General features: G+C 42.6%; 2 protein-coding genes across 2 annotated transcripts in view; one reads left to right on the forward strand and one right to left on the reverse strand.

The window, feature by feature from the left end:
- LOC126562617 (peroxisomal targeting signal 2 receptor) overlaps positions 1-17,059 on the reverse strand; it is a 491,929-nt gene that overhangs the window by 107,953 nt on the left and 366,917 nt on the right. The gene's annotated exons all lie outside the window — the stretch shown is intronic.
- On the forward strand, positions 9,252-12,053 carry LOC126560860 (mucin-2-like). The gene is made up of 2 exons (XM_050216809.1): positions 9,252-9,440; positions 10,980-12,053. The coding sequence occupies exons 1-2, from the start codon at positions 9,252-9,254 to the stop codon at positions 12,051-12,053; spliced, it is 1,263 nt and encodes a 420-aa protein (XP_050072766.1).

Consider the following 17,059-nt stretch of genomic DNA (forward strand, 5'->3'; position numbering starts at 1 on the left):
CTCTCTCCCTCCCTTGATTGTTGAGACCCCTGGTGGCCGCCACCTTCCTCCATAAGTTAATCCTCTTCACACCAGTGACTAAATATAGTGTATAGTGTATTGCATCCGGATCGAGTCCTAGAATCTGATCCGGATTTTTTTCTTCACTATTCCACAGTGGAGCAGGATGGAATTGTACTTATGAGCAGATCAGGTCCAAAAAACGGCGGCCAGCGGCCACAGAATGGAATCGGCAGTGAGGCCCGTGGCCGAAAGGAGCACTTCCGTGACACGAACCGCCTAAGAACACTAAGTTCCACCGATAACACACAAAAAGAGGACGAAATTCAGGGACAATAGGACTGTATTGTGGAAGACGGGGGGAAGGGGATAGATTAGGAGGAGTTGAATATTCTTGAGCGGTAGTGAGATATTCGAAGGTTGTAGTCAAACAGATGGTGCAGGCGGTTAAATTCAGAACATGCTCGTGACCAAGAATCATTCTGGCCAAAAACTGGAAGCAGTAAATATAGAAGGTCTATCGCGAAGACGACGTGAAGGAACATCTAGGGGTAAGCAAGAAAGAAGAGAAGGAACGTCGAACTCTGAGGAAAGGAAGTAGGAGTGCGCGTTTGATGGCTTACAAGACCCTCCGATACCACGAAGTTGGGTAGTCAGTCCTCACTACGGGGGGACGGTTCGGATGGGATTTGAACCTCGGCCCTGCCGTTTGCAAACCTGAGCCGATGTCGCCTATACCACCGGGCCGCCCCTCCTCTGCACTCTCGTAATTCTGTGGATAGCGGTGACTCAAGCTGCCATACACCAAGAGGGATCGGACCCAGCTACAATGCAACGCCTTCAAACAAGAAGGGTCTCGGATCTCAGAGGCCAAATACTAAAAGCCCACGGAAGAAAATCCTAATCCAATTCTAGTCGATATGAAACTGTTTTAAACTCTTGTCTGGGCTCTCTTGCCCCATGGCACAGAACTGAAGAATAAGATAATAATTGAAGATAATAATAGCGTATTCGGCCTTTTCAAACCCGGTTTAAGCAAGTTACTGCATGATTTGCTTAATGTGATTCATTTGCCACGTTTTCAACGTCTCAATCGAATATAAACCATCAAAATCACGTTTGGTGCTGTTAGTCAGCGATCGTGAACTGTAGGAGCATTTCGGAGACAATATTAGAAATATACCAAAAATACAATTTTTCTTTGTGGTCCGTTGGTGAGGTGACAACTCGACCTGCCCATCCAGACCGTTCCTCCTAGTGACTAACCAATTGCGTGGTATCAGTAAGTCTAGCAAGCCTTTGGATGGCCGGCGTGATCTAGAAAAACGTTAAGCCAAGAAGAAGTAAATGTTCCGATCTGGTGATCTTCACAAGGCAGTAAGTTCCATCCGGATCGTTCCCGCAGTAAGGATGACTATCCGTCTACGCGGTATCAACATGTTTAATAAACCATTTGTTGACCAGCGTAGCCCTTGGAGGTCATTAAGAAAATAGGGACCAAAAATAAATAAACCAAATGATAAGAAATGCAATGAACCACCCGAATTTGCTGTGCACACAAACGGCAATTTTTCTCCTCTCCAAGGCGGTATACTACCAGCATCTTCAAAAGTTAAATCCAAAAGCAAATCCAAACGCATTGCTCGAAACTCCAAATTTGCACAAACAACTATTCAAATGCAATTAAATGAAAAAACATCCTTGGGAAACCCATCAACCGGATCTCGCTCCCAACCGGACTCGGGCATGACGAATTCAAGATCGCTCGCACAACTGGAGATTAGCTCCGATTTTTCCTTTCAATTCCTTTTTTAATGTGCGAAACCGAACTCAGCACATCTGCGGCGACGGTGATCCCTCGGCCATAACCTCCTCTCGAGATGGCATTTCCGCCATTCCATCAACGAGTGCGCCATGGTTCAATTTTAACCGCACACTGCGGATTACTCCTTGCCCGGTGATGAATTCATTCGCAAAATGTCATACGTCGTCGATCCTCTGTCGCTCCCTTACCCGGGATCTCTTGACGTTCTTGATTGCTTCATTCAGCATTATGCACGTGCTAATACACACAAACACACGCCCGTATACGAAAGCCGCAAATGTCAAGAGGGGCGCACTGAGTAGCTTGGCAAACAATTCGCCCCACGCTGATCGGTTCAATGCTCGGCTGTTTGCATGATCTACACGGTTCTCGCTTTTTTTATTTGCCACTAGATGAGTTCCGGGGATTTTTTGGTGTGGCTGGTTTTCTCGTGAAAAATCCTCTCCGAAACGTTCTGCTAAGGGATGACTACATAATTCCGTTTCTGCTAGTTTGTTGCAGATTTTTGCTTTATTTGTTTGTGTTTTTGCTCATTTTATGGAGTTTTGCCGTCATGAGTAAAATTTGAACTTAGCACCTTCCGGTTGGCTGATCGTCAGCACCATGGCGAATGAATTGAGAAGCACTCATTTAGCTTGGAACTTGGTGGAGTGAAAATAAAGCATACAAAAATAACACTAATAAGCTCAGCCAAACGGATTCCGCAACCGTTCCGTATGTAGGTTGTTGTATAATGAATAACATTTTTCTCTCCTCAAATCCCTGTGCTTTTAAACCGTAGCAGGAAAAATGTTCTCATCGGATTTTACGTGACATCCAAAGTCACAACAGCTCCCCATCAAAAAGAACTCCACGAACACCTCATCATTGCGAATAGGATTACAGATGATAGTAGTCAATTTTTGTCTGCATTCATTTTATAAATTAAACATTAAATAAATCATTCTTAAACGCTTAACGCCTCAGATCACGGACAAGCACCAGCGGCCAACGACAACAGAGCAGAGGCTCACCCGGATTTGAAATGTCAAAACAATTTCCCCACATGGTGTGCGAGGAGCTTTTTTGATTTCATTTTCTCAAACCAGAAACTTCATTTACTGCGGCTTCCAGCACTCAACACCTAGTCAAACAACCACCGAATATCACCGGCGACCGAAGATGAGCTCCAGGCGCTGTTTGCTGTTTGATCTCGCATTGTTCCCTATCGCTTGCATCTGTATAGTGGCTTTTGTGCGCCCCGGTTGCCACGACCTTCCGCGATCGGTACGGCTAGATTATGATTGATTGTACTTCAGGCCCCAAAAGTTGTGAGTCTAATGAAATTACTTCAGTTTTTTTTTCTGTGACCGAGCGACAACAAACAACCGAGTAGCAGCTACAACAACAACAAAAAAAACTTCCACGCTAAATGCCATCGGGTCAGCGGACATTGTCAGCTCGGGGTGGTTAGTGGTGTGTAAGATGCGCTTTTTCGGGCGACTGCACTCGTGTAAGTGAAGAGGCAATCGAACAAATTGAAGGATATTGTAATCGTTGGCCCTTTTTACAGGGCAACGATAAAGGGATCCAGCGTGAGGTTTGATGTCTCTCTCGCTCTCTTCTTAATTGCTTTAAACTTCAAGCGTACCTCGTAAGCGTTGGAAGGTAAACTAGAAAATTGTATTTATAACGCAAGGCACTGCCTTGACTGGCTATGTATTCAACCAAAAAGAGGGTTTTTGGTTGATAACAATAAATATTCTTTTCAAAATTGGGGCAAAACAAGTGTTAAACAGCGTTGGGGAAAAACAATCAGAAGCATTATCAAATTTAGGCATGTATTCTGCAAGCAGGGCAGATTCACTCTCAGCACATTTTGTCATAAAGACCAGTGTAGTGCTCCGTAGAATAAATATTTCTCCTGATAAGACTAAATTATCTGCTCTTACGCAAGGATGGTAGATGTTACGTCGAGCTTATCAGATAACTTTTCAACCCTATTATAGGCAACCGGCTACCGGGGTAGCCAAACTAATTTTAACTGCTCATTTTTCCTATTGTAGGCATTAAAATGAATTGAAATTTTTGAGTATGAAAAGGAAATCTTTTGAAAAAAATATTTTTAATTAATATCTGTTTCTGTTCAGAATTCAGAATTCTGAAAAATCTGTTTTTCAGAATTATTTTTTCCAATAACCTAATTCCAGAATTTCTGGGCTACTAATGTAACCAACAATTTTGAGATAAAAATTCCAAAATCACTTAGCATCACTTTCCTTTTTAATATTTGTGTGAATAAATATTTTGAATTTGAACGGTATTTTATTTTGCCGGCATTTTAATTTTAACAGAATTACACCATTTTAATTTTGGCATTTCCTACAAAAAAAGCTCAGGCTCAAAAAAGCTTCTCTGCTCAAGCAGAGGCCTCGCGAGGCAGTAGTTGGGGCCCCCACATCAAATCGAAGATTAAGCTCAAGCCCCTTACGAGCAGACTGCCCACACTGCCGCTCAGTCCCCTCATAAGTTCCGCCTCTGTGTATTCAAAAAATACTTTTTCAGTTTTCAAGATGCCAAGTTCTACACCTCAGTTGGGTAGACAATTGATGCGAATTCAAATAATGGTTTGGTGTTATCAACTGAAAAATACTATAAGTTTAAAGAAGTGCGAAAAGGCATAAAAGCAATGTAAACCACGAGTTGAATTTAAAACTCAGCTAAAAGCGGAAAGCAGCCTTTCGCTACAATGTTGCGGCTTCTAAGCACAATCGTCACAAAGATTGTGCTAAATGGTAAACCATTTTCGCAACGCCATTCCGTACAGATCCGCCACAACACAAGGATATGCTCAATTTGCAAATTCCACGCAACTGTGCTAACTTTGGCCCAAGGTCCAATTCGGTTCGATTCGTGATAACAACCGATTGCATGCTTGTTTCGATTCCTGCCGATGGGAAAGATTTGCGTGATCGCACAGAAAACGAAACCCAACCATTTTCAATCGATTATTGCACGAAACTCATACCTCTATCAACACACGGCACAGGCATATTGTCGTTTTGTTTGCACCACCCATTCGCTACCGAATGACAAAAGAGCATTATTCCCCCCCCCCACCGCCCCGTCTCCCTTCCCCCTCGCATGACCGCAAGGATTTGGTTAAATATTTGCGCACATCGAGGGGCTTTACTTATGCCAAAAATTACCGCATAATAATGATCCCGACCTTGACTTTCATTAGCGCGGAAGCTTGTAAGCTCCGGCGCTAGATGTAGCGTAAGGGATCCACCACAGCTGAAAGGGTGCGTCCCAGCGTGCCGCCCTCGGTAAAATTCTTTTCAATCAACCTCACCGCGCACCACGCTTGCGCACGCTTGCCGGAATATTTCACAAAACAAGCACAAAAGCCATTCCCGAAGCATTCCTCTTGAGGGGTTGCCTGTGGTCTTGGTTAAACACTTCACCTGCTCAAACACACGCACACAAAATTTCGATTGATCGAACTCCCCTAGCGATAGGGAAATCCCCATTGACATGCTCACCCGTTTTTTGCCTCGTTGCCGAAAGGTCAATCCTACTGAGCATCCCTTGGCAAAGTTCACAAAAGTGCTCCAAAACTATGTACAAAACACCCCAATACACCCTTATCTCGGCGATCTCTCCTGCTCCCTCTCTAGTCGCTTGCCACGCGCCCGAACCGCAGCGTTGTGGCGTGAAATTCGAGCACCTTGTTTAACGACCAGCATCTTCCTGGCGCGTGGACATGTACATCTTCTTTGCGCAACATCAAACAGCAGCAAAGGTACACAAACACACACACACGCATTAATCGAACGAAGTGGTGTACCTTCGTCTTGGGGCTGGGTTAAATCGGGACGGGTTTACTAGCATTGAAATTAGTTTCACATTATCATAGGCTCCAAGCGAACGATAGACCGGCAGCCTTGCCACTGTGTGTTCCTCCCCTGTTCCCCCTCTCCAGCCTCCCCGATCGTCCCGTGCTGTATGGCAAACTAATTATACTCGCTAATGGTCCTCTCACTCACTTCAGCCCCACGCGAACGCGAGCGGTGCGTGACATATTCGACTGCGACAGGACTAGGCCTCTGCTTGGATCTCGCTCTCTCACTCTCTCACGCTCACTCTCTGTTGATGATGCATCTTCAGCCTCCAGAGGTTTCTTCGGCGGCAAAGCGGCCGCCTGGTGGTGAGTTTCAAACCGTGAAAAATTGTTTCGCCCCTACCGAGAGTGAGCTTTGATGAAGATATAATTGATATGGTGCGTGCACGGTCTGAACCGGTGGGCTGAAGGTTTTTCCTTCAGCTTCAGCTACAACCGAAGGGCGCCGCGTTGGTAGGGAAAATGCCATTGCTTGCTACTTGAATGCTGATCGTTCCCACCCTGATAAAGGCAATCGGGGAGGGCCCTCGTTCGGAATCACATTAACCGGTCTCGGTGCATTGTTTTTGAGCTTGCTCTAATTGAGGCACTTCTATGCAAATTTCCCAATCCTTGCACGGAACTTTAGATCAGTATCAGTTAAAGTGTGCAAAAATCAGAAACTAGGTTTGTCTGTCAACATTTGTTGAAAACATATGATTAATGTTTATGGCGAAGAGGACTTTTTTCAAACTTAGTTTGAGCGAAAACTGCGAAAACTAAGGTTAATGGATCGTTCATGTTAGTTAAAACAATTATTTTTACTTAAGCAATATGGCCATGGCATTCCAACGAAAAATATATATATTTTTTTATTAAAGTTTCTTCAGGTCATGCTTACCACAACACAGATTATTAATTTTATTTGTACCACGTACACATAACGCTAGAATATAACTAGAAATGAGATTGTTAGTCTTAAACTTTTTAGGCTATGAGGTGAGGAGTGGTTTTTGTGTAATAAATGATAACCTTAATAAATACTTAACAGCTCAGCAAAGGGATGAAATTTTTTTTTATTCATAAAAGACGGCCAGGCCGTATTACTGGATGAAACTTTTTTATATGTTCACAATTATTCAACAGAATAACAACATGGAAAGCAAATGACTGTTTGCATAGTATCTCATGCATTATTTAAGAAGCTAAATTGGTTTAATTCAATCAAGAAAAATATTTATTTGAATAAAAGGAACTATTTTAAATTATTTGCATGTTTAACAACCACTAAAAGCTTTAAGGCACATCTAAAAATGAACCAAGACATTTAATAAAACTTTAATTATAAATAAATAAATTAAATAAAACTTTACATTACATAAATATTTAAATAATCTTAAGCAATTGTATGTATAAAATGAGACTAACTGTGCAAAACTGCGAAATACGACGACTGCAATTAAGTAAATCCTGCATATTAATCCACATGAAATTGTAAAAAAAAAAAGTGAAATAAATGATTGGGAATATTATTAAAAAACCAAGTATGTAAAATGAGGAATGAGGAAATAAATAAAAAGGGAAAGAGAGTAAAAAAGTTAAAATAAATTATTGTATTGAAGGTGTGTCGAGCATGAAATTAATAGAGAAGTATGCTATGCTTCACTTTTTTATTAAAAATAAACTGAAAATGCTCTTTGCTAAATGAGTGAAGAGAATTAGAAACAAAACTGTACAAAAAAACAACAGCTCTAATAAATTAATAAAAGGTAATAAAGATTTTTATTTATTAGTTGTAATTCATAACTAAGTATTGAGTTTACATACTTTCCATGAGAGTCTAACCAAAAGGGTTTAAACAGACCACTAAACTAAACTGATTAAAGGGTAATGTATTAAATCTTTCTTTTACTCGTGCAGAAAGGGCTGTCCGTATCGCTTAAAATACTAAAAATGTTTGCATTCTCTCTCTTTTACTTCTTCCTCTATGCTTATTGTCGTGCTAGGTCAAGCTGGACATCTTCCAACGGCTTACAATCCGGACCTGCAGACCGGCGCCGCAGTCTTCAGGTCTTCTATCATGGGAACGTCCTCAATTTCCTCAATTTCAATAAGTCTTCAATTTTAATACATAATCCATCGAACATCAACAAAAAAAACTTCAAAAGTATTTTGTTTTTTAAATAATTTATGATATTAGAAGGTGTTAGAAGGTGGTGTCAAGTTTATGACGTTCGAAACAGTTTGCAAAAAATCAGAAAAAAAAATCAAGCACTACTCAATAATACAGTTTTGTCTTTGTATCGCTTCAAAAAGTTGTTCTCACTCACAGGCACATAAAACCACCAATTTTAGCAAATCATTTCTATATTTGCACCAATTCAGCATGTGGTAACTTTAAACGCAAACCGCACCAACGGTTCGTGAAGCATACCTCTTGTTTGACAAATATTCTTCTGCATGAATCAATACCGGAAGTCACACAAATATCCCAAGTGTACCGTGCAAGCAGTTGTGATAAAAATCTGTTTTCATTTTGCACCGCGATATATTTCCAACGATCGTCAATGATCGATTTACTGCGAATCTGTTGAGCGCGCTAGCTCTATAATTCATTTGACCGTTTTTGCCACTCTTTCAAGGCATCTCACTGCAATTTGTCATACCTCTTCGTTTTTATTTCTTGTTTGTTTTGGTCGCAGATGCCATCTTTATTGGATAACATTTGTCAACAGCACGCAACAACTCGAAAACGCGAACCGTAAATTCTGCACAGTAGCTACGCGAAACGGTTCACACGTTGGCGGGCCATTGCTTTGCTCCACACCTGCTCTCGCTGGTTACCTGTGCATCGTTTTTCTTAACGTCACATTTTCATAGTGTACCAACGTGGGACAGCAGATGGCCGTAGAAGCCATCAGAAGTAAATCAGGGTCGATTGGCGTTAAAGGTCTGTCTGCCTACCAGCGACAGACGCTAAACAGATTATCTCCAGACCACGATTCCGTGACGTGTGTCTTTCGATTATGACCCGGGTGGCGGGGAAAGAATACACCGCCCGCGAACTGTGTATGAGTTGTATTTGGAAAAGACCCAAAAATATTCCCACCATAAAAAAACTCCCCCGAATGACAACGGGGTACGCTCGAGATGTCAGGTGGAATCAGAAAATTAAATAATCAGTACGTCACAAAAACATCAACACTGATCTTTTTAAAAATGGCCAACGGCTTTGGAAGAGAGGGGATAACTCCGGTTCAAAATACGGTACACGGCTAAGAAAAATAAGAAACAAAAAAAACAGAGAGACGGAGAACGATGGAGACTGAAGAGTCCGACCCATCCAAGTTCTGTTGCCGATAGCCACCGAAAATCCCGCGACTCTCGGTTGAACTTCTTTTCACAAATCATTTTTCTTTTCCACACACTCTTGGTCACCGATTATTTGGGCAGCTTGGTCCCTCTCCTCTGTGGTGAACATAATTTCCTGCAGCTGACCCCTCTCCAGCGCACAGACGATGCGATGCGCTCGTTGGAATCGTCCTCCCGCTCTGGGGGACAGACATGGAGGAGGAAGAAGAGGAGGAGGTTCACAACAACAACAAAAAAGCGGTACACACAGACCGAAATCTAAAGCCCGAGATTCGCACTCTCGCGCCGATCGACGATCGACGATCTTCTGCTTGCCTGTCCACACTGTCATATAAAAAGATCAACCGGCGTACCAAAAGCGATCAGTCTAACGCTGACCAGGTTAGCTTAGTGGCGGTACCGGTGCCGAAACAATCGAAACAAGAGCCAAAATTTGTAGCCGAAAGATACGAAGTTCGCAGGCAAGGAAAGTTCCTGCACAGAGAACAACAGAACAGTAATTTTTGAAATCGAAAGTGGTGGTGCAATTCTTTCATCGATACCAAGTGCAACACGTGCTACAAGTGTATAAGTGCTGGAGTTGTGACTATCTGGCCACGCAAAAAAAAAATGGTGAGTCAGGATGGCAGAAAGATGCACATCCCGGGCAGTAGAAGGTGCTAATGAAGGTGTTTGCACTAGCAATACGATCGGTGCTGTGAAGGAACTGTTCGTGTAGTGAAGTTTTGCATATTACTAACCACCGTCAGCTGTACGACATCTTGTGCAAGGAATGGCAGCAAAAGCGATCGTTTGGGTGCTGTGAAGTTTAATTAACAGCTAAGTGTCCTTGAATCATGCAGGGAACCACAATGGAGGTTGCCTGCTGGAATAGAAAGAAGCAGAAGATTGGTGTGGTGATCTACGACGATCGTATGAAGCTATTCACGTATTTGTGTCCTTTCGATGTGTATAATCGAAGTTTGGATTGCATAATTCATTTAAATGTCATCAATATTACACAACAACTGCAGAGAGAAGCCGTTTTGCAGACCTTTTCTTGTGATCATTTTGAAAAAAAAAACTTCACTATTTAAACACATGCATGCAGTCCTCCAAATCGCCACCTTAGGAATTTAAATCAACTATACCTTCGCTTAACGAACCAGAAACAGAGTAGACTTATTAACACTCGATCTCATCCTCTTCAAGTTCAAAGCCAAACCCCACGAAACCCGGCCCTTTCCGAGGTCACATTTGAATGGTCGATTAATTATCATCCGTTTTGCGTTACCTCGCCTGATAACTAATCCACGATCAAGGGCAGCGGCCTTTTAAATTTTCACTTTCCTTCGATCCTCAGAGAAGCAACCCTTCATCCGCACGGTAACAAGCGACAAAAGAGTCACGGTAATCAATGTTGGCGCTATTCCAAGCGGTACATTATGAAGACAACTTTAAATAGACACCCGCTTTCGACACTTGGGGCAGTTTATTTGATTTATGTTGATCCTTTTGTTCGCTTATCGGCTGCTGTTGTCGTCGCCACTGCCTACCGCCACACACAATCGTCAAGGGTGATGAGCATAATGAGTGCTCGTTCCAATGGTGTTTTTGTATATTGATTAAATTTTAACCCCGGTCCAGAGCTTGCGACACCGTTATGCAAATGGTTTCTCATTTGGATTCGCATTAAGCTCCAAGAAATGGAACGTGACTGTTGGGATAGTTCGGCTATGAAGAGACATTCGAGTTATTAGCTATACTATGGGACGATTTTGTTTGGCCTCAAATACCTTCGAAACAGATTTCGAGCTGATCCGGTTCCTATTTTAAACAGGTGTTTCTTTCTTTCACCTAAAATTCGCTGGATAAGCTTGAGATAATAGCTGAGACACCCTTTTGATGGTTTGATTTATTGGTACCTTTTTTATTTTGCAGAAACTGTTCGGCTTCCTTTTGCTAGCCGTGCTCGGCTATGCACGTGCGGAAGAGTTTAATGGATACTTCTACCCGAAACCCAGCTGTCCACTAGCAGAAACGGTGTACATTACGCGAACGGAAACGGATTACCAGCGTTACACGGAAACCATCGCCACACCGGTGTACGGCGATGAGCAGACGATTGTGTCTTCTGTCTACATTACCAGCACCTACACAGCGACCGTCCCGGTGTACCAGACGCTCACCAGTACCGCTACGTACACCGTAACACCGCCGCTGCAGCCGGCCCAAACAGTGTACAACACCGTAACGCTACCACCGATCGTCTCCACCACGACCGTTGTGACGGCAACTCCTGTTTATCGCACACAAACGGAAACGCGTACCGTTACACAGCCCCCCGTAACTCTACCGCCCCAGGTCATCTACTCCACCGTACAGCTGCCACCGGTAACGCGCACGGAAACTTCCGTCTACACCACCACCACGCCCGTCATCCAAACCGTTACCGACACGCGTACCGTAACGCTGCCACCTGTAACGCTTCCGGCACAAACCATCTACTCGACCGTGCAGCTTCCACCGGTAACGCGCACGGAAACGTCCGTCATCACACGTACCAGCCAGGTGGTGCAGACGGTACGTGACACCGTAACGGTTCCACCCGTAACGCTGCCAGCCCAAACCATCTACTCGACGGTGCAGCTCCCACCGGTAACGCGCACCACCACATCCGTCTACACGACCGCCACACCCGTCTACCAAACCGTCACCGACACGCGTACCGTCACGCTGCCCGGTGTCCCAGTGCCAGCCCAGACCATCTACAGCACCGTAACGCTACCGGCCGTTACGCGTACCGTCAGCTCGGTCTACACGCAGCCGGGCGGTTTCCAGACGGTCTACGTCACACAAACCGAGTTTCAGCGCGATCAGGTGCAGCCCCAAACGATCTACAGCACCGTGACACTGCCCGCCGTAACGAAGACCTTCTGCGCGCCGACCTATCTACCGCCCCAGAACACGCTCGCCGTCTACAACCAGGGACGCTACACGAACGGACTGTTTTAATCCGGAGCATCGCGACGTAACGAAGCAAAATAAACTAAACGAAACGATCCGAGCCCGAATGGTGGTCACTTTCTCATCGTCGAGATTATGAGAGCGCCTTGTTCCGTTCCCCATCCACGTTTCTACGTACCTTCCAGTCCCCGGTCGTCGTCGCCAATCCGAACACTAAGCAGCCAGAAACAAATGACTTTGCTAAGCGACGAACCTGCGCCTAAACTTGCAATCATTTACGCGTCGCAAGCTCATCGAAATCGTGTCTCTGTTTCAGATTTTCCGTTTCATCTGGAGCCAAACAAACTCCCCGCCTGCTGCTCACCTCGCCCAACCACTCGATTCCTTCTTTCTTTTTACGAGTTTTTGTTACGCTGACCTCCACAAATGCCTCCATCACAGAAGAATGCCATATGAAATCTGCACCAAAATGCTAATCAAGCTACGCCCCGTGTACGGGTCGGCAAAACCTTGTGGATGCATTTTAAAATAGAATCATCACAAAGCTAGACAAGCTCATTTTTCTTCGCTTTGCTCCACTCCAAAATTTTCTCCCCTTTGCGTCGGTCAGATGACTATTTCACAATACAATCGCGGGGGGATTTTCCGTGCGTCCAAAACAAAATGCGACGAAGAACACCCCATTAACAAAAGCCATTGATCACGGACGGCATGATCGTCATCTCATCAGCTCGTACATTTTGACGTTGCCAAATGTTAATCATGCATTCGGTGTGGTATGGGAACATGTTTTGCTCGGTGCAGCCAGATTCCCTTTCGGTCGAGTTATTGTTTTGTGGACCGATTCGTAGCCCGTTTTGTTATAATTATTGTTTGATTGCTAAATGCCGGTCAGCAAAGCATCTGACATCTCTCCCTCCTCTTTCCAGCGCGATAAAGTTCACGTGCAAGTGGCCAAACTATATTTTGATGTGATTTTTATGCTTTTGTTTTGGGTAGGGTTCTTTTCCAGCTTTCACAAGGCTTCCGTTTGGAGGCTTCCATTGTCTACGAAAAACCCCATTAACATGCGAACAAGCTCGTGATGAATGATGATCCACGGCGAGGCAAACGGCGACAGAAAACAAAACAATCAAAGAGTGTTCTAGTGGCCTAGCTGGCCTTCCTTAAACTGATTATTACTTTAGATAAAAGTGGTTTAAGGTTGTACTATAGATGATTAACCAATGTAACGAGATTGAATGAATAAACTATTTTTTCCACTTTAATTGTGAAATGTTTGCCATTCGGGTGCAGTTCAACTCCAAAAGGGTAGCCACTATATCACTCATTTCCATTTTCTCTATCTTTAATCTTCCCATTTCCATGCGAACAAAACTGTTCCTCGTTAGCAGATGTGTAGTTGGATATTTTTATCTTTTAAATTTGTGGCAAGCAAGAGCTTTTCCTAAAATAGAACATGATGCACAGTGTTGTGCATTTAAACACCTCTACCACTACCATCGAAACGATGACAAACTGGCAAGGTTAGGAAAAGAGAAAATGTGACACGTCCTCAGAAGAAACTCAAATAAATTAAGTTCATGTGACAGAAATTGCTCGATTTGGGTAGCATTATGCTAAAGTGGTGATGGTGTAGTTATGCATATTAATTCCACTAGGAGAATGTGCAACTCATCAGACACCTAAGCGGCTTACCGTGGTAGGAAAATAAGTCATTTCTTTTTATTTTTGTTAATTCATTCAAATTCATGAGATATGATCATATTATTAATTAAAGAGTGTTCATATTTCATTTGTTGAAAATGTGAAACGAAACGTAAAAATACATTTAATTCTGTATTTCTCATCATTGCTATACTATTTTTAGAATTATCAGTTCTATCTAACTTAACTCGCGCTGTTGAAAATTGTCGATTACACAAAAAGCATAAGTTTTTATTTGTCATTGTGTTTGCTTTTAATTGGGCCCAGTGATGAGGAAACAACGGCGCCGATCTTTACACGGCAGGACCAGGAATAAAATTCCATCCAGACCGCTACTCCATAGTGAGGATTGATTATCCTTACTACGTGTTATCGGCAGTCTATTAAGCCATTACTATATCATGCGTGACCTTTAGATGGATAAGCCAAAGAAAAAAGCTGTTACTGTAACAATTACAGTCGTACGTCCAAAATAAATTTAGCTCAAAATTTAAAAAAAAAACACCAATGGCAGTGTTTTAAAATTTTAAACAGTTTAAAAAATAATTTAAACTACTTACTCAAAAGTACCGCGATTTTAACGCAAGCAACTCTACCGCGACCGGTCAAAATGATTTGTGATTACCAAAAAATATCTTTTTATAATCTTCGTAGCATTTTCATATTTCTTTAATTTCGTTTACTTGTCCTAATACACATTTGATTGGTTGTTTCTTGTATCGACATTGAAAAAACTATTAAATAGAGCAAGTCAATAATTTATCCTATTGTGTTGCATCCTCAAAAATTCAAATCGTTTACAGCAAAATGATCAATGCATAATTTTACCGCAGTCTTTTTACTCATGTTATTGTTAAACTGAACTTTATTTCTTGCATATTAAATATTATCTTACAGTTATATTGCAAGAAATACGTCCGTCGGTTTATATATAAATATAATCAGCATTTTGAGAGAATCTCGCTCTGAAATACGCTGTTCATGGTTCTAAAAAACCACTAGTCAAGATGGCTGGTTAAGGTAGAATTGCAAAAGGTGCAACTTAATATCATTATTAGATTAAATTTTTAATTTTTAAATTCAACGAAATGAACATCCTATTAAATGTGTAAAAGTCATGCATCAAGACCAACAGAATTGTTTATCTAAGAAAAATAAATCCACTTGAAAGTTATGAAACCAGTCAAAATTACTGGTCCGGAGATCTAGTGTTAATAAACTCTGCAGATTTCTAAACCGAGTATGCCCGGGAAAAGGGAAAGAATAAGGAAGAAATGCCGTATTAATAATGATCATTGTTTCAGTCATCAGTCAGTCAGTCGTTTTGTCATCAATAGCGGTAATGACAAAACAGTATTGAACTGTAGTTAACTATAACTATAACTAAATAAAATATGTGTTAACTATAACGAAATAAAAATAAACTCTGCAGATCAACCCCAGAATAGTTAACTTAGGTGCATCTTGCATACAAAGTAATTGCGGAATAAAGTAACGAAAATTACAAACAATAAATTGCACTCAAGCTCACTTTGGAAACGATCGTTTCGAACAAAACAAGAGACTTCAACGCTATGTTACGAAAGAAACCCGTTTTCAACTCGAGTTTTTGTTGTGTTTTTCTTTATCCTATATTCTTTCTATTCTGTGATGAAGATTCCACAAAAATAGAATAGTTTAAATTTCTCTGTTAAACTCTGGTTTGCAAGTAAAGACGTCAGTAAAATTGTACAAAAACAACGTTGCTTGCATCATTCATAATATTTAGTAGCGCCCTCTGTATTTCACTAGCTAAATCAGAATGATTTTTTGAACATGCAGTTAATTTTTCATCATAAACATTCTTTCATTACTTAAAAAGAAATTGTAAATAAATTGTTTAAAAGCTTACTTTAAACTTTTGTACTGTACCTAAACGGTTTGCAGCTATAGCTCACTGACTTGGTGTCAGCAGAAACTTTGTTGTACGTGTTCAAAAGACATTTCCTTTTCAGAGGCAGCTTCCAGAAGGGCCCAAACGGATGCTTGCTCCATGGACACAAAGTTTTTCGAATTTGGAAATTTGAGCACATCCTAATTCACGTAGCGTGTACCCTAAAAGCATCAAATACTTCCCATTCCCGGGTTTCCAACGCACCTGACAAACTTAAAAACTTGTCTTCAGCATGCATCCAGCACCGATAAGGCAAACTAACGCATGTCTGTATGTCCAAACTATCTCGGAAGCTAACAGTGCACATCTCGATTATTTTCGACACAGTACACGAACGTAAAAGTAAACAAAACCTAACCCGTCTACTTTCCTCCCCATTTCTCTTAACCAACGCTCGTGGGCTTCTCTTTGGAATTTGACGTATCAAAGACCCATCGTGAGCGGGCTTGGGCTGAGTTCCAGTGTCGAACCCGCGAGCACGCACCAACAGTAACGATGTTTTCTCTTGCAAAAGCACGAACCAAAGTTGCGGGACTGTAAACGAAAACAAACCCTTCTGGCTAATGGCAAAACAATCGCTCCAGTAGCAGCGGTAGGAAAAAATGTTTTTTTCTAGCCGCAGCACAGCAACAATCAACAAGCTTCGAGCATAATTTTCCCGCGACCACTCTGGCTGGCCCACTCTCATCGCGAAGCATACCTGGCTTCGCGGATAGCTCAAGATGCTCAGCCCGGAGAGCACCCAACGGTAGACTCATTCAGTGAGCGACGTTCAAGCCGAACGCACGTCTTTTGTCGGTGATCGTGCGCGCGTTAAGGGTGAGCGAAAGAACGGCCCAAAAACCGTACCTCGGAAGCAGTGTGTGCGTGTGATCCCTTACCAGACACCTGCGCGAATGTCAAGCAGGAAAGAGGAAGCCATATTCCTGCACTTCTATTAGCACTATTACCAAAGAAGTGGTCGAAGTTCGTGATTCAGTGGTTATAGCAACGGGTTGATTAGTGAATATAAAACGGAAAGATTTCAACAGCACAGTAAGCGACGAACCTTCTTCATCCGAAATTCCACAATCTTTGGCCCATATTCTGTTGAACGGGGAACCGGTTAGCGGAGAAACTTCAACATCCTCATCCCGTAGCACTGGCTGAGTCACACGAGACACAGCTTGAATTCTCCTTTCTTTCGACTTGGGTTACTCAACGCTCGAAAGGGAGCCCGCACGGGTCACCCGGGCTGTGTTTGTGGTGGTGGACGAGCGAAAGGCGAAAGGCAACTGAAACGGTCACGCAAAGCCGCCGGTTTGCTGACCGGAGAGACCGGACGGTGCTGCGGCATGATCTTCGCAGATTCGTAATGAGTCAACGATCTTTAAGAGCTAGCAAAAACCCGTGCGCGTGAGGAAACCAGTAACGA

Source organism: Anopheles maculipalpis, chromosome 3RL, assembly GCF_943734695.1.
Source record: "Anopheles maculipalpis chromosome 3RL, idAnoMacuDA_375_x, whole genome shotgun sequence".
Taxonomy (NCBI): Eukaryota; Metazoa; Arthropoda; class Insecta; order Diptera; family Culicidae; genus Anopheles; species Anopheles maculipalpis.

Bases quoted from the DNA above. Each gene is read 5' to 3' on its own strand.
- LOC126560860 (XM_050216809.1), top strand. From the start codon at position 9,252: ATGGAGGAGGAAGAAGAGGAGGAGGTTCACAACAACAACAAAAAAGCG. The intron at 9,441-10,979 runs GTTAGCTTAGTG...TTTATTTTGCAG, and splicing joins ATCAGTCTAACGCTGACCAG to AAACTGTTCGGCTTCCTTTT.